The following is a 23,306-nucleotide window of genomic DNA, read 5'->3' as shown; positions in this document are numbered from 1 at the left end:
TCACATCAGCGATTTTGTTAACCTGAATGCAATTCATACAAGAAAGGCAAGTTAAATGCTTGACTTGATTCTCTTCTTTATTTACCAATTTTCAGAAAAATGAGTTGGTTCCTTTGAATTCTCCAAAGGTGATCAGTGAAGGTTATTTTTTTCTTTTATTTCTCTTTTCTCTCTCTCACTCTTTCTTTTGCTCTTTCTTTCTGTTTGTTTTATTATTTGAGAGAGAGAGAGCATGAGCAGGGTGAGGGGCAGAGGCAGAGGGAGAAGCAGACTCCCCGCTTAGCAGGAAGCCGTATGCGAGGCCCTATCCCAGGACCCCATCCCAGGCAGGACCCTGAGATCACAATCTGACCCAAAGGCAAACAAACACTTAACCAATTGAGCCACCCAGGTGCCCCTCTTACTTATTTTTATTTTTAAAATTTCTGTTCTTTTTCCCTTTCTTTTTAAACATCAGTAAGCACTCATGAATTTTATCATTGTAAATTAGATTTTATCAGATTTTTTTCTGGAGAGTAGATTTTTATTCAGAGAGAATTGGGCCTGAATTTATATTTCTGGAACATCTTCTAGACACTGGGCTAGGTGCCTTTACATACATTATTTTATTTGATCCCCATGGTAGTCTTGGAGGGCAGGCTGTTTTTCGCAGAGCAGAGACAGGCCCTTCGTAGCTACGTGACTAGTCTAAAGTCATCCAGCCAGGCAGATGCCAAGGTCAGATTCGTCTGAACCACATGGCACCATGTAGCTCTTTTGAATGAGAAGCTACAGACACTGGTTCCCTAAATAGGGTCCACTAGTCTCCTTCGTACCTCTTATCATACATCCTCATACTTACCTGTTTTTGTTCTCTTGAGGTTGTCACTGTCTTACTTGTAAAAGCAGTCCCTAGGGACTAGAATACTTCTCTGCCCTGTAACCTAACTCATAGGTGTGGTTTTTTGGTTTTCTTTTCCAGTTTCTTTTTTTAAAGTAAGCTCTGTGTCCAACATGGGCCTTGAACACACAACCCTGAGATCAAAAGTCCCATGCTATATACTGAGCCAGCCAGGTGCCCCACTCATAGCTTTTTTGTTGTTTTTGTTTAATACATTTAAATTATATTTACATATATAATTTTATCTCAATGCCAACTTACCACGTTATGTATATTCTTCTCAGATTGAACATTTTATTGAGATAATTGTAGAATCATAGGCAGTTGTAAGAAATAATACAGAGAGATCCCTTATACACTTTGTCCAGTTTCTTTCTTTATTTTTTTTAAAGATTTTATTTGACAGAGAGAGTGAGCACAAGCAGGGTAAGTGGCAGGCAGAGGCAGATAGAGAAGCAGACTCCCTGCTGAGTCAGGAGCCCAGCGTGGGTCTTGATCCCAGGACCCTGGGATCATGACCTGAGCCAAAGGCAGATGCTTAACCGACTGAGCCACCCAGGCGTCCCCTACACTTTGTCCAGTTTCTTTCCAGTGGAAACATTTTGCAAAACTAACCATAGTAGAACATCACAACCAGCATGTGAACAGTGGTCTCTCTATCTTATTCAGGTTATGCCAGTTTTTCTTGTTCTTATCTGTGTGTGTGCCTGTGTGTGTTTGGTTTTATACAGTATTAGTACGTGTATAGGTTCGGGGGGTCCACCCCTAGCATCACCACCAGCATCCCTCAGTGTTGCCCTTTTATAACCGTGCCCCACTCCCCCACCCCATCCCAAACCACTGCCAGTCACTCTGTTTCTAAAGTATTATTTCAAATATCATATTTCAAATATCATATTTCAAATATCATATTTCAAATATCATATTTCAAATATCATATTTCAAATATTATATAAATTATTTTCAAATGTTATATAAGTGGAATCCTACAGCATAGAACCTTTTTCAGTCAGCATACTTCCCAAGACATTCATCCAAGTTGTTGCATTTATCAGTCAACAGGTCAGCCCTTTTTAGGGCTGACTAGTAGTCTGTGGTGGCTGGGGACGTGCCACATTGTCTTTAATCATTCACCTGCTGAAGGACATCTGGGCTCATTCTTGTTTTTCATAATAATGAATAAAGCTGCATTGAGCATACATTTATAAGTTTTTATGTGAAGATGTTTTCATTTCTCTGGAACCAGTGCCCAAGAGTGCCAGTTCCTGGGTCATCTGATAGTTGCGCAGTTAGCTTTTCTCTTTTTAAGGTTTTATGTATTTGAGAGAGAGAGAAAGAGCGTGCAGGAGCAGGGGGAGGGGCAGAGGGAAAAGTAGAGAGAGAATCCCTAGCAGGCTCTGCAGTGAGCATGGAGCCTGACGCAGGGCTTGATCTCACAACGCTGAGATCATGGCCTGAGTTGAAATCAAGAGTTAGAGGCTCAACTGACTGAGCCACCCAGGAGTCCCTGCCTGGTTAGTTTTCTAAGAAAGCACCACATTATTTATCAGAATGGCTGTGATATTAGTTTTCAAGGATTGGAGAGCATGTTTATGTGCTGATGGGGAAGATGAGATTGTGGGAGGCAGGTTCTCAAAAAGTGGAGAGAGGGTGGGCCCCATGGCTCCTGTGGTGGGCTTGTAAGGAAGGGGACATTTCTCAGAGTACAACGCAGGGAGAGATCCTGGAGGTTGCAGAGGGAGATGGGTTTGCAGGTTGTCATTAGGAATGAGAGGAAGCTCCTCTTTGCTTCTGTTTCCTCAGCAACAAGAGAGGCTAGGGCAATATATTGCTATCCATCAAATCACCATGTTGTATGCCAAAACGAATACAGTGTTAAATATCCATTATATCTCAATACAACTGGGAGAAAAAAAAAAACACTTCAGAACCTATGTCATCAGCTAAGACGAGAGGGGAGAGGTTTTATGGAGAATTGTAAAGCAAACTTACTGGAGAAGTGTCATAGGCATTCCCAGGCAGTGTTGAGAATCTGTTTGAGGTTAAGATCATGAACATGAAATGAAGGTAATCTGCCTGGACATGGGGTTTTGCTTTAGCAAAGGCACTGGGAAAGCGGATGGTAAATTGATCCAGAGTAGGGGTTTTTTCAGGCCAGCACATGTGGAGGAGAGAAGGCAAGAGAGTGGTTATAGTAATGGATGATGGAAATGAAGGTAAGAAAGAAGGAACATGAAAAGTGGGTCTAATGAGTAGTGAGACATTAGTGAGGTCAAAGAATTGTCGAGGGAGACTTAACTAAGGAAAAGGTTGTGGCTGGAGAGTCTCCATATTTTTTTTTAAGATTTTATTTATTTATTTGACAGAGAGAGATCACAAATAGGTAGAGAGGCAGGCAGAGAGAGAGGGGGAAGCAGGCTCCCTGCCAAGCAGAGAGCCCGATGTGGGACTCAATCCCAGGACCCTAAGATCATGACCTGAGCCAAAGGCAGAGGTTAAACCCACTGAGCCACCCAGGCACCCGGGAGAGTCTCCATATTGGAAGTGGAATGACTTTTAGTGAAGACAAAGTTGAGGGTGTGACCACAGGAGTGGACAGCTGCTGTGGAGCATGAAAAATATTGCTGGGGATGAGGTGGTCAGGGAAGTGTTGGAGAGGCCATCTCACATTGATGTGGAGTTCACCAAATATAACAAAATATAGGGTGGACAGAGAGGTCCAAGAGCTAAATGATGGGCTGTGAGCGGCCAGGAAGTTCATTGATACCATCAACCAAGATGGTGTGGTCCAGATGGTGAAGCTTCAAAGGAACAGGGGTTTTGTAGGAGGAGTGGGGGAAGCACTGGTTTAGGAATGGCATTTGGGGTTGGAAAGGAATGTATTTACCCACTTGCTGACTCTGAGGTACAGGAGAATAAGAGGAAAATAACATTCACTTAAGAGGGCTGCCGAAGACTCAGTGTACTTAGGGGGAGGCAAAGTTTCAGGTGAGGCAAGGAGTTGAAGGCAGCATCCTGAGAAAAGTCTGAGGATATGGAAGAATTTGCTGCTCACAGGTTGCGGAGGGCATGGAGGAAGGATGCGGCTGAGGGCAGGGATCTGGGAGCATCTCGTCAGTGAGAGCACAAGGATGGAGGTGATATTAAATGAGAAGGAACTCAGACCTGTGGTGATGGCTGAGGTAAGTAGGGATAGGGGAATGACGGGTTACAATGCTGGCCAGAACTTTCTGTATTGATGGAAAATCTGCACTCTAAACACTAGCCACATGTAGCTTTTATGCACATGAAATGTGGTTAATGGGATCAAGAGGCTAAATTTTTAGCCTTATCATTCTAATTAATTCAAGTTTAAAAAGCCACATGTGGCTAGTGGCTCTCATATTGGATAGCAGAAGGTGGCTTCCCATTTTTGTGACATTTTCACTTGCTGGTCAGGGGGTCGTCAGGATTTCCACTCTGCCAAATAGCAAGGTGTAGCAGAGACCTTCTTATCCTTCTATCGTGCAAATCCAGACAAAGCACAGGATCAGGCAACTTGGGGTCCAAATTCTTTTTTTTTTTTTTTAAGATTTTATTTATTTATTTGTCAGAGAGAGAGAGCACAAGCAAGAGACAACCAGGGGGAGTGGCAGGCAGATGGAGAAGCAGGAGGAAGGAGTCTGATGTGGGACTCTATCCCAGGACTCTGGGATCATGACCTAAGCTGAAGGCAGATGCTTAACCGACTGAGCCATCCAGGCGTCCTGGGGTCCAAATTCTAACTCTACCACGCACCAGCTTTGAATTGGAACAAATAAATTAACTTGCTTGGTAGGTATAGGGCTTTAGTAAATATTAGTTGGCAGAATTGCCCTGAGGTTTCCTTTCAGCTGTGGAATGGGAGTGAGAACTGTTGGCAAAAATTAGTGCTTTAGCATTATATTCAATAAATAGTCCCTGTCATTGACATAGTGAGTTCTTAATATTTGCTGATTCGTCAAAAACTGTCCTTCTGACCAAAAGGTTGCTTGTCCAGGGATGGGTTGGCAGACATGGGCCATCCTAGTTTCCTTTGAGTTCCAGGTCTCTCGGATTACAAGATGGGGTAGGTCAGGAATGAATTTGATTGTTCAGTTCTGCTATGTACTGGGGTAAGAACATTCCTGACCTGAACTTGGGAGTGTAGGTAGGGATAGCCAAAGGGCCAAGTTTGGGGATCTAAGGTGAACCATGTTATTGGAGCCTCTAGTCATCATCTGGGCAGGTTTTTGTTGGTTTTTTTGAGAGACAGAGTGCGAGAGCGAGTGTTGAGTGTGTGTGGTTGGGGTTGGGGGACAGAGGGAGAGAGAGAAGCAGACTCTCTGCTGAGCAGGACCCCAGGATCATGACCTGAGCTGAAGGCAGACACTTAACCCACTGAACCACCCAGGCACCCCATAATGTGGGCAGCTCTGGTATCATTTACCACTTTTATTTTTCCTGAAAAAGCCTGCATTTCATAGCTCCAACCTTGCTTCCATCCCTGCATTCCCATCACCTAAAAACCAAAAACATGTTTTTTGTGAAGTAGAGTAATGGTGTCCTTATATTCTAATGGGAGACATTTGTGATTTGGGGCTATAATGAGTTAGGAGTCATAGTGACCTCTGATTTGGAGTGATTGTGATCATCCTTTCTGTGAAGCCATCCATAATTCCCTAGTTATTATCTCTGTGGTCTATCTCAGATTGAACATTTACATCCCTCAGCCTCTTAGTGTCTCTCCCTCTGACTAGATTGTGACATCTGAGGCAGGAATTTTGCCTAAGTGATCATTGAATATTCCTGGACTCTAGCACGTGTCTGGAGCATATAGTAAGTAGCTGCTCAATAATAATTTGTTGAATAAGTGAATGAATGGGATTTGAGGTGATGGCACCCCACTGTGAGCTAAGATAATGTGACCTCTTTTGTTTGCGGTCCGGATTGACTGTGAACAGATTGTGTTGAGGTGCCTATGTCTGTGGTGTACAATGACTGCGATCTGAGAGGTCTGTGCACAGTGACTGTGACCTGTTGTCACGGACCTGTGATAAGGACCAGCAGGGATAGTGAACGGAGGTGACTGTGAACCTTGCATGTTGTCACGGACCTGTGATAAGGACCAGCAGGGATAGTGAACGGAGGTGACTGTGAACCTTGCATGATTGTGATCTCAAGTGGCTGTGAACAAGTTAGCCATGGTGCCTTTCACAATTGCTGTCAGGTGACTGTGATCCTGACCCACAGAGATTTGGCTTCAGATGACCACCAGCCAGGGTCAGACCTTGTTCATTTGCTGAGATGCCTTTCAGGTGCAGAAACTGTTGATCTCAGCTGGCAGCTGAAGATTATTGATCTGCATTATGAGCTGAGGTAACTGAGATCTGTGAACCTGGGCTCAGTCTGGGAATGGCGCTAATATGTGTGTACTACTCTTAGATTTGATTTAGATTTGATTTTGTTTTGTATAATAAAATATCCTCACAGGGCCTACAAATGACACACCTCTGCTTGGCTCCATGCAAAAGATGTGTAGGGACAACTAGGTTGGGTCAATGTTCAGAAAACCCTACTTGAAATACAACGCATCTTCGTGCGGCGCACTTAAAACCACCGCAACGACCACAGCCACCCGCAAAAGCCGATTCTCATCCAGACCGCTGCCCCACCCCCCACAACTCCTGGTGCGCCTGCGCGGAGGCGGGGCTGGGCTTTGCCCTTTGTTGTGGGCCCCAGTTTCCCAGGACACCGTGCGGCGCTGGGGTGGGGCTATGCAGATGAGGTACCGGGGGCGGGGCGGTTGCGGCGGCGTCGGCGGCGTCGGCGGCGGCCGGGGAGGGTCAGTTGGAGGCAGGCGCTCGCTGAGGCAGGAGGAGGGCTCTGGGCCCGCGGCCTGACAGGGACTTAGCCCGCAGAGATCGGCCCCGCGCGCGCGACCCCACACCCACCCTCTCATCCACCTACCCACTCCCTGCGCCGCCTCCTCCCACCCTGAGCAGAGCCGCCGAGGATGATAAACACCCAGGACAGGTAACGGCGCGGCCCAGGCTCCCCGCCCCCATCCTCTCCTCATCTGCTCCAGAGGGCCTTCCTTAACCCCCCGCCGGCTCCAGCCCCCACAGCGGGGGCCTATCCTCCCCCGCCACTGGGTCCCTTCCCCACTTCAGCCACCCCAGTCCGAGTCCCCAGCCCCGCAACGGGGCCTCCTTCCGCCCTTTAGCCCCCTCCCTCCAGCCCGGCCCATCCCCCTCATCCGGGCCTCCTGCTCCCGCAAAGCCCCCGCTCAAACCAGGACCCAATCTTCCAATCAAGTCGCCGTTTCCTTTAAGTCCCGTCGGACGGTGCCCCTTTCCCCAAACGGGGCTTTTCCCTCATCCAGGTTCCCCAGATTATTTCCCATTTTCCCCGAGTCTGTCTTCCTCTCCCCTTTAAGTCACTTAACCCTTCCCTTTGAATCTCTTTCCTTGAAACTGCATCCTCCAACCAAACCCCTCTCTTATCACTGCCACCCCTCCCCCAGTCAGTCTCCAACCTTCAGCTCTCAGCTGGACTCATTACCCTTCCCCCTTCCCTTCCCCCGTTTACTCAGGCCTAATAGTTTTTACCGTGATGCCCAGCCGTCTCCTGCTTCATCTTCTCCCATCTTTCCTCCCTCGACACCCCTTTCCCAGTTAGGCCTCGTTCTCTCTGTCTCCCAACCTTCTTTTATTTCTCAAACACTTTGGACTTGATTTCCTATTCGCTATCCTGTTCCCCTTGTGGGGTTCCCTCAACACTCTTTTGAACACGGCCAACCTCTAAACATTTTCTCTCAGCTGTAACTACTCTTTACTCTTATTTTTCCCTTCTTAATTGAATCCCATCTTTAGATCGTTAGATCCAGAACCGAGCTCACTCTGCTTCTACTGAAGGCCTATTGTCTTTCCCTGTACTTCCCTCTCTTTCCCAGTGCCTCAAAATCAGGCCCTCTATTCTGGATACTGGGCCTTTGCAAGTTTCCTTCCTCAAAACCTGACCCCGGTCTTCCCCAATAATTGGAGAGAAAGGCTGCACATCTTTCTGAAACAGCACCATTGGTTTTCTAAACTTGCCTCCTCCATACTTCCTGCTGTCCCAACTAGGCAAATTGATCACTTAGCTTTCCTCTCTGTACCTTTCTTCTTTTTCCCGAGGCAGCTCTTGTCATGCCACTCTTTAAACGTATCTGGTATTTCTGCCCCAGACTCTGTGAAACTGTTCCATAATCCTGATTTCTCACAATTTTTAACCCTAGTTGCTTTTTCTACATCAGAATAGCTTCCATTTACAATTTGGGTCTAATTTTCTTCCTAATTCTGCACCCTCCCTCCCCCCGACTTGTTGCTGTCCCTTCCAAAATAAGCCTGAAGCTCATTTAGTTCTCCACACCAGACCCTTTGTCCCCAGATTTGGCCTTCTGGCCACTGTTCCACACTTGGGCCTCATTGTTCTGCAAGCAGATCTGTTCCCTGCAGATCCTCCTTAAATTGTGTCCTGGTCTGTCCAAAGCTGGACTGTAGTTCCTCTTACAAACATATCCTTCCTTATTGCTTTTTTTCCCCCATGGAGTTCTACAAGGTTCCTCTCAAACTTGGGCTTCCTTCTCCATAAGCTGGTCTCTAATTGCCATTTCTCAGTCCTTTAGCAGCACCATCCTTAAATATTCCAGCTGGATTTTTAGCTTTTCTTATATCTCGGTGTTTCTCAACCTTGGCTGCACATTTGGAAAATCAATCACCTGGACCCCACCTTGAAAGATCTGGAGTAATTGGCCCAGGGTGGGGCCTGGTTATTAGTATGTATTTTTAAACCTCTCTGGGTAATTCTTTGTAATGTGCAGTCAGGGCTAAGAACCAGTGCCTTCTTTCCCCTGCCCTCCTAACCCCCACCAAGACCTTTCCCATCATATTTCTTTAGTGTCAGCTCTTTCTCTACCAAAAAGGGCCTTGTTTCCTTCAGGGATTTCTTCGCCTTTCTTTCTCAGGTACTGTCCAGAAATATCCAGGGTATCCACAACAGCCTCTTTAAGTTCTCCTACCATGTGTTACTCTGTTCTCAGCCATTAGCCATTTTCATTCTCAGACTCTTACCTAGCCCCCACACCTCTCTTCTTCCCTGTTTACAGAAAGCAAATTCACTCCTTGTTTTCTGTTTTTTTTATGGTTGTATTTGACCCATTACCCCCACTTTTCAACATTTCTACATCTACAAAGCCCATTCTATTTTCCTTTTCTGAGAATGTCAATGTCCATGTCCCTTTGCAGTTCCTGCTTTTATTAACATCTTCTCTGCCCAGCCCCTCTGGAGCTGAGGAGGTGGAGGTGGATATATACTTGGATGGTGCTGGATGCCCAGGGTGTTGCTTGTGGTAAAGCTGTGTGTGATGAGGGGAAGACAGCAGGTATGAGAGGGCAGGGTGAAGTGCAGGGGTGGAGGGAAGCAAAGGAACCTACAGGAAAATCCACAAAAAAGGGGATATTTTCTTTTCTGTTCAATGTTTTTGTCTCCACAGTGGGGTTTGGAAGGTGGGGTGGTCTCAGAAAGCATTGTCGAGTCCTCTGGACTGAGGTGGTTTGGTGCCAAGTCCTTTACAGGTACTTGGAACCAACACGTAAAGGGTCTTCATTGACTATGAGATTGTGAGACCTGAGTTCTAGTTCTGGCTTAGCTAGTGTGCTTCCATGTAAAAAGGAGGGGGTTGGGTTCGCTTAATATAAGATTCCTTCCCGCTTCCTAAGTGGCAAAACAGGCTTGCTTGTCTCCAGGGCCCTTTCTTAGTGTGTTGGTAATTTGAGGGGCTTGGCTATATGAAAGGCAGGTGGAGGGAGGAGCCAGCTGGCCTGCCAGGGCCTGGGCAGGAGCAAGGCCTTGGCCTGGGGGTGGGGTGGGGTGGTGTGTGCAGGGTGTCTGGTTTCTTTGCGTTATGGCAATCCTGTTTCCATAACATGTTTGCCAGCCTCCTCTGGCCTGCCCCTAACTTTCTAAAAGGATGGTGGTAGAGCCCTAACTAGGGATTCTGATAAGAGCCGGTGGTTCTTCCCAGTCTGTGTGCTTGGTGTTTGTAACTGCAGAGGGGAGAGGGAGCAGGCTAGGAGTTTAGCTCTCATTAGGTGGGGGATGGGCTCTCTAGCTTCCCTGGCTCCAGTGAAATACCCAAGAGGTGGAGGCTTGGTTTCCTGGAAGAAATAGTTGCAGAGGAGCTGGTAGTATGTTTTGAAAACAAAGCTCTTCCTTTCCAGTTTTGTTCTGATTAGTACCTCCACATTGTCAAAATTCTTGATAGTGGGGTAGGGAAGACAACACAGGAGCAAACACTTTTATTATGGTTTTTGAACGTGAGGCTAAAATCCAAGGAAATCAAACTTCATGGACTTTCTCTCCCTGGATTCATGGGGGCAGGAAGACAGTCTCTGTCTCTGGCCAGCTTATAGTACCTTGTGACAGTACCTTATGTGGCAAAGAGCTTGCCCTGGCTTTATATCTGTCTTATAATCCAATCTTTGGTGGGCTTTGAGAAGCATCTGGTTCCACAGGTGTTTCCTTTTGGTGGACGGAGCACCCGAGCACATCAGAGCTACCCTGAGTATCTTCACAGAATGGTTCCCTGGTAATGGAGTTTCTTTTTCTCCCCACAAAGATATGGTTTTGGTTATTCCTTATTTTTTGGCATGATGGCTTGTTGGGTGTGGGATAGTAGGGTGAGCAAGTTTTCCTACCATAGATCTTCAAGGTCATTCCACAGAGAGAGACAGATTCTTGGTATAGTTGGGAATCCCCCCATATTGGAGGGATGCTTCAGAAAGCAGTGTGGACTAATAATAGTAATTCCTCACTCTGCCAAGAAATCCAAATTTAGCTTCAGAGCTGCTCAGAAATATAAAAAGGGGGACTGAGGAGTGGGGTAGAGGATGTTACATATGTGCATTTCTTGGAAAAAAAAAAAAAGTAATTCATCCCTTTTCGAAAGAGTGTGCAGTGTTGATTCAAGTTGGTGCCATGACTTGGAAGGCTGTGAAGCCTGATTGAAAGCTACCAGAAATAGCTAAGTTGGTGAGCAAGAATTTTGTCGCTTGAAGTGAACAAAACAGGTAGTTTTCTGTTAGCAGAATAAAATGCTGTGTAGAAGATAAGCCTTAAAATTTCCTAGGCCTCTGATACTTTATTAACAATGAAGTCATTCTGTCCTGGGAAAGGAGGCTGGCACTGGGTGATGAGTTTACTATGCAAGCTAGATCAAGGTACTTAAAATGTGAAATTAAAGTCTAATTTTAAAGCATGAGTACCTTGCTCTCCCCCCCTCTTTGTAGCATATGTGGTTACACGTACCTTTGGCAGAAGATGTACCAATATCAGTTGTGTAATAAGATAAGCAGACGTCAGAAGCAGATATTCTAGCTGCTACCACAAGTGTGTTTCTTGTGGAGAATCAACTAAAACCCAGTTTTGCTTTCAGTCTGTGATTCAGAGTGGTGATGTCATTTTCATTATAATTGTGCTTAGCAAGTAGACTCCCTTTGGCACACAGAACAGCCCTAGTGAAATGACTTATGCCTGGCATCTGACCAGGTCCCTTTCTCATATGGGAAGGGACTTGGCAGCTGGAAATCAGCCTCCAAGATTCCACTAGACTGGAGGTGGCCATCACCTCCTACCTTTCTTCCTATTCCTTCTTAGCTAAATGTAATGGCACCCCTGGATTGGTTCCTCTGTTCATAGGGATTAGTCATCAGAGACCTTTCTAGTCTCAGTAAAAGCGTCCTGTTTGAGGGAAGTCCAGGCCTAGAGAGTGTTCTTTGAGATAGAGCCTGGGATGGGAATAGATCAGAAGAGACTGAAAGAGGGAAATACATGTAGAATGCTTGGAAATGTGGTTTTTATGTCTTTTCACTTGATACCACAACATAGGTAATACCAAGGCTCATATCTGACCCTCCCCTGACAGGTAGTGGAAACCAGAGAGAAAGGGTGCAAGCTCAGGCCACGGATTCAAGTGAAAGGTGATCAAAAGTATATCAAGGAGAAAATGAATTCACATATTTGTTAGATGTAGCTGAATGGAAGTTAGCCACAGAATTACATGAAATCTCTACGTAGCAGGCTGTCCCCCGCTTTGAGCACACTAAATTTAAAAATCAAAACATATAAAGTCAACTGAAAGTGATTCTTTAACAGGAGATCCTTTACTTTATCAAGAGATTTAAAGCTACTTCCTTTAAATAGTAAGCAGCCTAGAGATTTAAAAATAGGACTTGAATTATAAAAATTTTATTTACCAGCAACATTCCCCAGGAATACATGTGCTGCATACACTGTCTGTAGCCAGCGTATGAAATTATAACTTGCTAAGGACGTTACAGGCAGCAGTTTCACAGAATGCCTTAAATTAGAGGCAGCCGGTTGTGATCTGTCGGTAGCACTCATATGTATCCTGAGGAGTGTTTCCAGGGGCATGTCTGATAACTGAGAAAATAAAAGGCGCTAACAGATAGGCTCTAATCTCCCATCTCTCTTCTGAACTGACTGGGATATTTGACACCCTCGTTTCCAGCATGGTATATTTTTTTTCTTCTGCAAAAGCAAGACCAGCCCAGGTGTATGTTGGGTTCAGTCTGATAAATTTGATTCTTCTTAATGAGCCTGATCTTTTCATGCTCTAGATCAAGCTTCTTAAATCATCTTTTTGGGGTTAAAGATTAAACCGTGCCTGCCCCCCAGTGGAGTGAGTGCGATGTGAGGAAGGAATGGAAAAAGCTAGGCATTGGAGCCAGTAGAAACATGACTGAACTGAATATGAAACCTAATCTGGTTTGGATCTTGTGACAGAAGGACCTGTGTTTAGAAGCCACTTTCACTATGCAAAAGTTCCTGTAAGATTCTCTGTTGAGATTGGTGGTGTATTTTGTCACAATACCATTTTGAAGACTAAAGTCAATAAAATAACGGAAGGCTATTCTTTTTTTTTATTTTTTTATGTATTTATTTTTCTTATTTTTAAGTAATCTCTGCAGCCAGTGTGGGGCTGGAACTCATGACCCTGAGATCAAGAATCACATCCTGTACCGACTGAGCCCGCCAGGTGCCCCCGTTCTTCTTTTTTTAATTGAAAAAATAATGGACATGTTGCATTAGTTTCAGGCATACAACATAGTGTGATTTGGTATTTATATGCATTACAAAATGGTACCACGTGTCACCATACAAAGTTGTTACAGTATTATTGACTGTGTCGCACATTACATGTCTTATTTATTTTGTGAAAGGAGGATCGTACCTCTTGATCCTCTTCACCTATTTCATCCTCTGGCAACCATCAGTTTGTTCTCTGTATCTGTAAGTTTGTTTCTGTTTTGTTTTGTTCCTTTAGATTCTACACATAAATGAAATCATAAGGTATTGGTTTTTTTCTGACTTATTTCACTTAGCATAATGCCCTCTAGGTTTATCCATGTTCTCACAAATGGCAAGATTTCTTTTTTTTAATGGCTAGGTAGTATACCATTGTGTATATATACCACATCCTTATCCATTCTATACTGATGGACAGTTAAGTTGCTTCTGTATCTTGGCTGCCATAAATAATGCTGTGATGAACATAAGGGTGTGTATATTTTCTTGAATTAGTGTTTTCATATAAATACCTAGAAGTGGAATTGCTGGAGCGTATGGTAGTTCCATTTTTAATTGTTTGAGGAACCTCTATACTGTTCCCCACAGTGGCTGCACCAGTTTGCGTTCCCACCAGTAGTGCACAAGGGTTCCTTTTTCCCCACATCCTCACCGACACTCCATATTTCTTTCCTCCCCCCCACTTTTTTTTAAAGGCGGGGTGGGGGGGCGGCGAGAAAGGTGGAGGGAGAGTGTGTTTTGGGACCCAGCATCATGACCCTGAGATCATGATGTGAGCTGAAATCAAGAGTTGGCTGCTCAACCGACTGAGCCACCAACACTTGTCATTTCTTGTCATTTTGATACTAACCATTGTGACAGGTATGAGGTGATGTACCGCTGTGGTTTTGATTTGCATTTCCTTGATGATTGATGTTGAGCATCTTTTCACATGCCTGTTGGCTATTTATATGTCTTCTCTGACATATATGACAAATGTCTGTTGAGATCCTCTGCCCATTTTTTTTTAAAGATTGATTTATTTATTTTAGAGAGCATGAAAGGGGGGTGGGAGCAGAGGGAAAGGGAGAGAAATCCTCAAGTAGACTTGCTGCTGAGTGCAGAGGCCAGTGTGGGCAGGGCTTGTTCCTAGGACCCTGAGATGATGACCTGAGCTGAAATCAGGAGTCCGATGCTCAACCAACTGAGCCACCCAGGTGCCCCTCCTCTGCCCATTTTTTAATCAAATTGTTTTTTGATACTGAGTTGTATGAGTTGTTCATTTTTTGTTTTTTAGATTTTTTTTTTTTTTAATTAATCTCTGCACCCACCGTGGGGCTTAAACTGAATGACCCTGAGATCAAGAGTTGCATGGTCTGTCGACTGAGCCAGCCAGGCACCCTTGTATGAGTTCTTATGTATTGTGGATATTAATCCCTTATTGGATATATCATTTGCAGATATCTTCTTCCATTCATTTGGTTGCCTTTTTGTTCAGTTTCCTTTACAAGCTTTTTAGTTCTGATGGCCCCATTTGTTTGTTTTTGGTTTTGTTTTCCTTGCCTAAGGAGAAAGACTAAAAAAAGTGCTAAGACTGATGAAGTGCTTACTGCTATGTTTTCTAGGTGTCTTATGGTTTCAGGTTTTACATTTAAGTCTTTAAAAAAATTTTTTTAAAGATTTTTATTTATTTATTTGACAGAGATCACAAGTAGGCAGAGAGAGATGGGAGAGAAGCAGGCTCCCCGCTGAGCAGAGAGCCTGATGCAGGACTTGATCCCAGGACCCTGAGATCATGATCCGAGTGGAACGAAGGGCGAGGCTTAACCCACTGAGCCACCCAGGTGCCATACATTTAAGTCTTTAATCTTGAATTTGGTTTTGTGTATGGCATGAGGAAGTGGTTCAGTTTTATTCCTTTGGATATAGCTGTCCAGTCTTTTCATGCAGCTGTCTTTCTCCATTTTATATGCTTGCCTCCTTGCCTCCTTTGTCGTAGATTAATGGAACATAGGTGTATGGGTTTATTTCTGGGTTCTCTGTTACATTCCATTGATCTATATGTCTGTGCCAATACCGTACTGTTGTGAATACTATAACTTTGTAGTAGATTTTAAAATCTGTAGGGACACCTGGGTTGCTCAGTCAGTTAAAATCTGAGAGTGTGATACCTTCAGCTTTGTTGTTGTTTCTCAAGATTGCTTTGGCTATTTGGGGTCTTTTGTGGCACCATACAAACTTTAGAATTCTTTGTTCTAGTTTTGTGAAAAATGCCATTGGTGTTTTGGTAGGGATTGCACTGAGTCTTTAGATTGCTTTGGGTAGTATGGACATAACAGTATTCTTCCAGTTCATGTCATGGTATATCTTTGCATTTGTATCTTCAGTTTCTTTCATCAATGTCTTACAGTTTTCAGAGTACATGTTTTTTTGTGGTTTTTTTTTGTGTTTTTTTTTTTTTACTTCCTTGGTTCAGTGTAGTCCTCTGTGTTTTCTTTCTCTTTTTTAATGGAATTGTAAATGGGATTGTTTTCTTAATTTCTCTTTCTAGTAGTTTGTTATTAGTGTATATAAATGCAACAGATTTCTGTAAGTTGATTTTGTATCCTACAACCTTCTTAAATTGATTTATTCTTAGAGGTTTTTGGTGGAGCTGTTGAGGTTTTCTATATACAGTAGCGTGTCATCTACAAATAGTGACAAGGTGCCTTGTATTTTTCTTGCCTGATTACTGTTTATGCCCCTTAATTTCATTAACCACCCGGTTTGTACCCACTTCAGAAATGACAGGTTTTTTTAAAGAGAAGCAATTGCCATTCACAGCAAATAATGAAAAGCAGATCCATTATGATGGACGATGAAGATAATTGTTGATTGTGATCTCCAGTCTACTAAGTTTATCCTAAACCTTAGCTTAGGGACCTGGAAGTGGATCCCAGGGTGGGGACCCAAAACACCCTCCAGCCTCAGTCATGCACTTGCTCTTGTGCAGACTTTGTTGGGGAGGAAGAAGAATTTCCAGGATCCTTGTGAATAAGAGTGGGAAAGCAAATGATTTGTTACCATGGAATAGACTTCTTAAATTTACTTCTAGAGGAGAGAGCACATGAGTTAGTGCTGGACACAGGGCAGGCCCTAGAGATTATTTCTAGGAAGACAAAGGGGATTCTGGATCTAAAAACAAAACAAAACAAAAAAAACCCCCCAAAACCCACCTTACTCTTATCTTTCCAGTAGTTTGGCCTCATTGCTTGCTATTTGCAAGGAAAAATTAGCTCAGAGTGAAGATGGTGATTGGAATGCCCATCAGGTTAAATGTAGCTCTCTCATCCAAAGACCAGGGAGGAATAATTTCCTTGGAAGTAGGAGTCTGAGGTTAGCACCAGAATTCTAGAACTGCAGGAGCCTGGGGATCTGGTTGTTTTGGGAACCCATGCAGTTTGGTATACAAGGCTATATTTCATCTGTCTACCCCAGAGGAGAAGTCTGCCCAGTTCTTGGGTAGCTCCACTGACCAATACATTGCAAGCCAGCTTTCTTCAGTGGCCCAGCCTTCCTGTGTTTCTGCAAGAACCTCAACAGAGGCCCAAAGTGCTCACTAGGGAATGGAAACAGAACTACACTGTCTGTGGGGGGTGTATATACCTTTGCTTAGGGAAGTACCCCTTTTGCTTAATTTTTTCTGGCCCGGCCACTATTATTCTGTCCTTTAACACATTAGAACACGGGGATGATAATAGTTATTGTCCCTAGTAGCAAATAAGTCCCTCCTTGAAAACAAAAACAACGTAGTCCTCAGTCATGCCCCTTTTGCTGATTTGTGTTGGTGAGGCTAGAGTGGGGGAGAGGAGGATGGCCCGAGGCTTTCCAGAGGAGGCAGAAGGTGGTGCGTGTGTATTGCCGCCAGTATCGATGTTGCGCGCAGCCAGGCCCTCTGACGCTGCCCTGGAAATTCTCTTCCCCCAAAAAAACTTTTTTTTTTTTTTTTTTTTTTTTTTTTTTTAAAGGACTTATTTATTTGAGAGAGAGAGAGTGTGTGTGTGTGTGTGTGCGTGCGCGTATGCATGAGCGTGAGCTGGGGAAGGGGTAGAGGGAGAGAGTCTCGGCAGACTGTCTGCTGAGTATGGAACCTGACGTGGGGCTTGAGCTCAGGATCCTGAGATCATGACCTAAGGTGAAGTCAAGAATCAGATGCTTAACCGACTGAGCGACCTAGGCACCCTGCAATGAAATTTCTAAGTGTAATTTCAGGCCCCTGGTTGAAATCCTTGAGAGAAAGAGGATCCGAGCTAGAGCAGTGATGGGTTTGGACTTCTGTCTCAGCTGGAACACTGACACAGGTCTCTTAGTACTGAGGATCTTAGCCGGATGCCCCTTTGGTTATTGTACCATTGCCATGTTAAGTGTGAGTTCAGTTTTATCACTCTGAGCCCAAGTGAAGAACTCGAGCCTGGCACGCCATGCCACATAAGGAGTGTGAAGAATGGTGCCTTGCGTTGTATTACAGCTAGCTCTCAGGGAAAAAAAAAAAAGCCATGATTTATGTCATTTGCTCATTTCTGTGGTGTAAATATTTCTCCTATGGCCCATTTAAGCTACCGATGTGACATTAAACACACAGTTGGGAAGATAAGGGCAGAGTCGTGGGAGCGGGCTCTAGCACGTCCCTGCACTGTCCTTCCATATGTTATCCATTGCATTCCAGCTGCCTGGAGGCTGGGGTGTTGGGGTCATGGGACAGGCCTGTTGCTGACTCGTGGTGTACATGCACAGACCGCCTACTTCTTTCCCTGCTTCACTTGCTGCTGGTCTCTGAGGCGGCCTACAGCTCAGCCTAGTGAACAGCTCAGTCAGATTCAGAGGTGGCAGTGGAGCAGATTTGGAGCCCTGTTGGGTCCACCTGAAAATCATGGTGGCAGTAAGGGCACACACCTAGAGGTGACGGGAGCTCCTTTAGGAGCTTTTCACCTTCTGTAATCCATCTGATTATTGGCTTTCTTACTTAGTTCCCAGCAAATATTCCTTCCCCCTGATACACCTGCCCCTGATGTCTATTCTCAGCACATCAGTATTACCTAAACTCCCGTGCCCAGGTCAGATTCTAGCAAAGAAGGGCAAGGAAGCCTGACATATGCTGGCATACCAGGGACAAACTCAGACCATAATACTCTGTTCCATAGTGTATCTCTTCTCTGAGAGCCAAATCCCAGGATTTAATTCAGTTCTTGACCCTGGAGAGATTTGGGTTACGGATTTCTTGTCTAGGTCTTTTTTTAGATTGGGGAGGAAGCCATGATTGGAAAAATGGCCTTGGGAGTTCCTCAGGGACATGGTACCCAGCCCATGTGATCTCTTGAGGCCCATATGCCTCTCCAGCTGTAGGTTTTGAGATTGCTGCATAGTTTGTTGAAGTACCGTTAGAATAAGGAGGGGACTAGGGGACAGGGTGCTAAAGCCTTGACGGCAAGCCAGGATCTAGTTCCTCTCAGGGTTTGCCAGTGTCACAGAGATTTGTTTGAGGTCGAGCAGGTGCTGCTCTGGTTGGACGTGTCCAGCTGGACTCCCTCTGCTCTCTGCAGGGTGGTGGGTGTGCTTGAAGGGCACCGAAGTAGGTCTGGAAGCTGAAGCCGAAAGGATGGGCGGGCAGTGGTGTAGCTTTAGAGTGTTTGTTTTGGGAGAGCCAGGGCAGAGGTTGGAGTGCGGTGTTGTGTTAAATTTTGTGTGTGTGTGTGTGTGTGAAATTTTTAAGTCTTGGTGTTTACTGTCTCACCTTCTCTGTCTTTTGCAGTAGTATTTTGCCTTTGAGTAACTGTCCCCAGCTCCAGTGCTGCAGGCACATTGTTCCGGGGCCTCTGTGGTGCTCCTGATGCCCCTCACCCACTGTCGAAGATCCCCGGTGGGCGAGGGGGCGGCAGGGATCCTTCTCTCTCAGCTCTAATATATAAGGTAAGGAGGACTGTGGGGTGGAAGCCCTGGAGTAGAGCTGAGGGTCCACTCAGCAGCCGCTTAAGGGCAATAATTTCCTTCTTGATCTTCTCTTGGGCCAGGCCAGTAGGGGAATCGGGAAGGACTCTTTCAACTGAGGCTGCTCTGTGGCTTTTGAGGAGTACTGGGAACAGGAGATCAGCATTAAGCGAACGCTGCCATCTTCTTAGCTTGGTGGTCAGCACTTCAGTGCCGGTTCAGGGTCCTGAGTGGGAAGGAGAATGATGAGTGGGAGGGTTGCAAGAACACTTTTTGGTGTGACTCTTCATTTTCTCTTGAGAAGTACCAAGGGCCAGGGGGGGCAGTTTTCCATGACTGTTAGACATTCGGATTTCCATCCTTTAATGGCCCGGTTGGGGGCAGGCTGGGTAGTGTAGTGAGGGTGCGGGGCAGGAGAAGGGGCTTTGCATCTCCATCATCTGTCATCCAGGCAGCATGGGCTACGTCCCAGAGCTTTGGAGAATGCCAGCCATCTGCCCTAGGAATGATCTGGGCTGGGGCAGCCAGTGGTTTGCTGCCCTTTAATCTCCTGTGAGGCCCAGAAGTTGGCTTAGCTTCTCCCCAAGATTGGGGAGCAGGGTACCACCCAGGGGTGGGAGGGTGGCTGAGGTTTGGTCTCTTGAGGTTGTGCCCAGGGGAGACAGACAACATGGACCTGTAGTCTAGCCTGGAAGCAGGCTTTGGTTGAGCTGGGCCCTAGCCAAGCCCTCACATACATCCTCATTTGTTTCTAATGCTTCTCTTTCAGAGAGAGAAGGGAAAGAATTTGGTGTTGGGGGACACACACGGGTTTAGAGTCAGGGAGACCTGGTTTGAATCTCAGCTCTGCCATTTACTAGCTACGGAGCCTTGGGACAGTTGCTTAATTGTTCTAGGCCCCTAGTGCCTCAGACTTCAAATGGGGGTATTAGTAACTACCTCAGGTGCTTCTGGTGGTGACTGAAAAGTGGGAAAGTACCTTGCTCAGTACTCGGCATCTAGTGGACACTTGGTAAATCTTCCCTTCCCGTCATGCTGACTTGTAGGCGTCATCGGCTTGTCTTTGTGCCTGGTGACTGACGGATGGCTTCATCTAGCCGGCATGCGGCTCTACATTTTCAGTGTGTCCTTTGTCCCATACTGCCCTGAGACTGGTCCCAGAGGACTCCCAGGATCACCTAGGTTAGGGAGCCTGTGATGTGGCCAGAGTAGTAGTGACCTGGTCCTCTGACCTGATCTCTTCCCAGGACGAGAAGCTCACTGTGACCCAGGACCTCCCTGTGAATGATGGAAAACCTCACATTGTCCACTTCCAGTATGAGGTCACCGAGGTGAAAGTCTCTTCCTGGGATGCAGTCCTGTCCAGCCAGAGCCTGTTTGTAGAAATCCCAGATGGATTATTAGCTGATGGGAGCAAAGAAGGGTAAGGAGCAGGTGCTGGGGAAGGGGAAGGAGGGCCCATTCCAGAGAAGGGCATATGCTTGTTGGGGCCAACAGATGAACAGTGTCTGCCTTGTTCCCTAGCTCTAGGTTTCCCAAGCAGATACCAATTTGTGACAGTTTATTTTTAGCCAGTAAAACAGGCCTGCCGTAGGTTGTAATTAAAGGAGATCATATCCCATTAACCAAATCCTTGTTATTTAATCAAGCCATGGTTCACTCTTCTCAGCAGACATTAAATTCCCCTTGAGCTGCCATACAATGATGCAGTTCAGAAGGGCAGGAAGCTCTGAGCTACAGTGGGATTTCATTGGATTGGGCAAGGCCCTCCAAGGCAGCCAAGTGTGTAAGGAATGGTCCTCAAGGCAGCAGAGTTCTCTTGAGTTGCCCCTTTCTTCTGAGGAGATCCTTTAAGGCAGTGTCCGGGCCCAGAGTCTGTGCCAGTGGCTGTGGTCATCAAACTGGGCAATTTTGGAAGACCCCTGAAGAACCACGTTCTCTTCCCAGGCCCCATATGATCTTGTGAACCGCATTAGTGGAGCTGGTTTGTATTAATTTCCGATGAAGAACCCTTATTCCAGGAAGAGAGAGCTCAGTAACATTTTTCTTTGGGATTGTGGCTTTTTTCTGAACTCAGAGCTCTTGAAATGGGAAGCTTCTCCCTGGAGGTTCCCTATTAATACTGCTGGCTGTAAGCCTCAGAGAAGGCTTTTTTGACGGAGGGTGGGAGGGAAGTCTAGAGAGGTGGTAATGGGCCTGAGTGGTTTTCTTTGCTTCCGGCAGATTGTTAGCACTGCTAGAGTTTGCTGAAGAGAAGATGAAAGTGAACTACGTCTTCATCTGCTTCAGGAAGGGCCGGGAAGACAGAGGTGAGGAATCAAAGTAGCCTGAAACCTACTGCCCAGACAGCGGGGAAGTAGTGAGGGGAAAAGGAGCCCCCTATTCAGTGAAGTAGGGCTCTTGAGTTTGCCATATAAACCCTGGGAAGTCATAGGGGTGGGAGTGCCTGAAGGGTCTTTAGTAAAGGCGTAGTACTTACTTACTCAATCTTTATTTTTTGTTTTCCCTTGATTTGAACCTGCTCTTGTGTTTCTTATCAGAATCCTTTTTACACCCTCTGCAGCTCCTCTCCTGAAGACCTTCAGCTTCTTGGGCTTTGAGATTGTGCGTCCAGGCCATCCCTGTGTTCCCTCTCGGCCAGATGTGATGTTCATGGTTTACCCCCTGGACCAGAACTTGTCTGATGAGGACTAATGGTCATAGAGGATGCTTTGCCCAAGAGCCACAGTGGGGGAAGAGGGGAAGTTAGGCAGCCCTGGGACAGAGGAGGGGGCTCCTTGCTATCTAGGGAAGGACGCTGAGGGGCTCAGGGTGAGGGTTGCCTATTGTGTTCTCGGAGTTTACTCGTTGAAATTGTTTTCCATAAAGAACAGTATAAACATATTATTCACATGTAATCACCAATAGTAAATGAAGATGTTTATGAACTGGCATTAGAAGCTTTTTAAACTGCGCTGTGTGATGTGCTCTATCCAGCCTAGGGGAGGACATTGCCTGTGGGGGTGGGGGGGCTGTCTGGGTCCAGGGGCAGGGCCTGAAGGGCTGGTGGGCAGCACTGTCAGGCTTAGGTTCCCCTGCTGTTGGGCTTTCTTTTTTGGTTTTTAAGACTTGTGTATTTTCTTTCCTTGCTTCCTCTCAACCCAGACACTCCTGAGTATAGGCTTTTCGGCCCCTGGACGGTGTCCTTGTTTTTCGACACTCCACCTGGGCTCCTCTGTGTGCATTTGTGTCTGGCCTGGAGAAACCAGGTCTGACCCCCTCCTTCTTTACAGCTTAGTGTTTTTCTGGCATTTGGTTAAGCTGGCTTAATCTGTTTAATGTTATCAGTGCATTTTAAATGGGGGCACTGAAGTTCACTCCCACCACCAGGGCTTTCTTAGGGGTGCCTGGGCCTTAAAAACACTAGCCAAACTCCCAGTTCTCAAATCACAGCCAGCTCTTGTTCCTGGCTGCAGGCCCAGGCCCCAGGGTGTCTCCTTCCCAGGGTCACAAAGAGCAGAGAGGAAGAGGAATAGCAACTCAGGGCCTGGGGGTCGTGTGGGAATCTGTTCTTAGGGACTGGATGCCTCTGCCTGGCTGAGTATAGTGGGGACTGCCCCTCCTCTCTCTCAACAGGTTCCGAGTAGGGCCTGAGCCCCTGCCCCATAAGGCTTAGGGGTGGGAATGAGGGTGTAGAAGTGGCCTGCCCTTTTCTGTTTTCACTGAACAGCTTGTTCTAAGGGGGGAGGAAGGGGAAGAGATCTAGACTGGGTGAGAGGGGGGTGGGGGTGTCAGGGAGGCAAGTGTGTTGTGTTACTGTGTCAATAAACTGATTTAAAGTTGTGGTTGGTCTGTTTTTCATTCCTGTACCAGGACCGGCTTTCTACCACTCTTCTTTTGAGTCTAGAGCCTAAGGTAGCAGGGTGTGATATGCACTTCTCAGGACAAAAGCTGAGGTGCGTCAGGACAGACAAACCGGCTGAAGCCTCTGGGGCCACATTACACTGCAAAATATGGTTGCTAGGAGTCTGGGACAAACTGCCAGTAACCCCTAGAGAGGTATGTACACATCAGCTTCGTCCAAAATAGAGGCTGTCCCCAGGATCCAAGCTGTTCGCAGTGTTTCCTTTAGTGCAGAGGCTGGGTCCTGAAACGGAGCTGCCTGACACTCATTCCTGGAGGAGTTTGAAGGAAACAGCACACACCTTCCCTAGGACAGTGTGGCTGTCATTCCTCTTATACCACCAGGCTGATTGATAAGCTTCCAGTGGCCCTGTAGGGAGCTAGGATTATTATTGTTTTTAGACTAGGCTCCACACCCAGCATGGGGCTTGAACTCAAAACCCTGAGATCAAGA

The 23,306-nt window shown here is 46.0% G+C and overlaps 1 protein-coding gene across 1 annotated transcript; it reads left to right on the top strand.

Annotated features, from left to right (window-relative positions):
• Positions 1-6,751: 6,751 nt before the first annotated feature.
• Positions 6,752-22,792, top strand: LOC111153241 (ornithine decarboxylase antizyme 2). The gene is given in 6 exon segments (XM_022512145.1): positions 6,752-6,913; positions 18,795-18,870; positions 18,872-18,952; positions 20,218-20,393; positions 21,194-21,279; positions 21,534-22,792. Coding segments are annotated over 6 exon segments (570 nt in total). The 5' UTR covers positions 6,752-6,893; the 3' UTR covers positions 21,665-22,792.
• Positions 22,793-23,306: the final 514 nt, after the last annotated feature.

The sequence above is a fragment of the Enhydra lutris genome, unplaced genomic scaffold (genome assembly GCF_002288905.1).
Source record: "Enhydra lutris kenyoni isolate GAN:26980312 unplaced genomic scaffold, ASM228890v2 scaffoldscaffold31, whole genome shotgun sequence".
In the NCBI taxonomy this organism is placed as follows: domain Eukaryota; kingdom Metazoa; phylum Chordata; class Mammalia; order Carnivora; family Mustelidae; genus Enhydra; species Enhydra lutris.
This window is presented reverse-complemented; position numbering and strand designations above follow the sequence as displayed.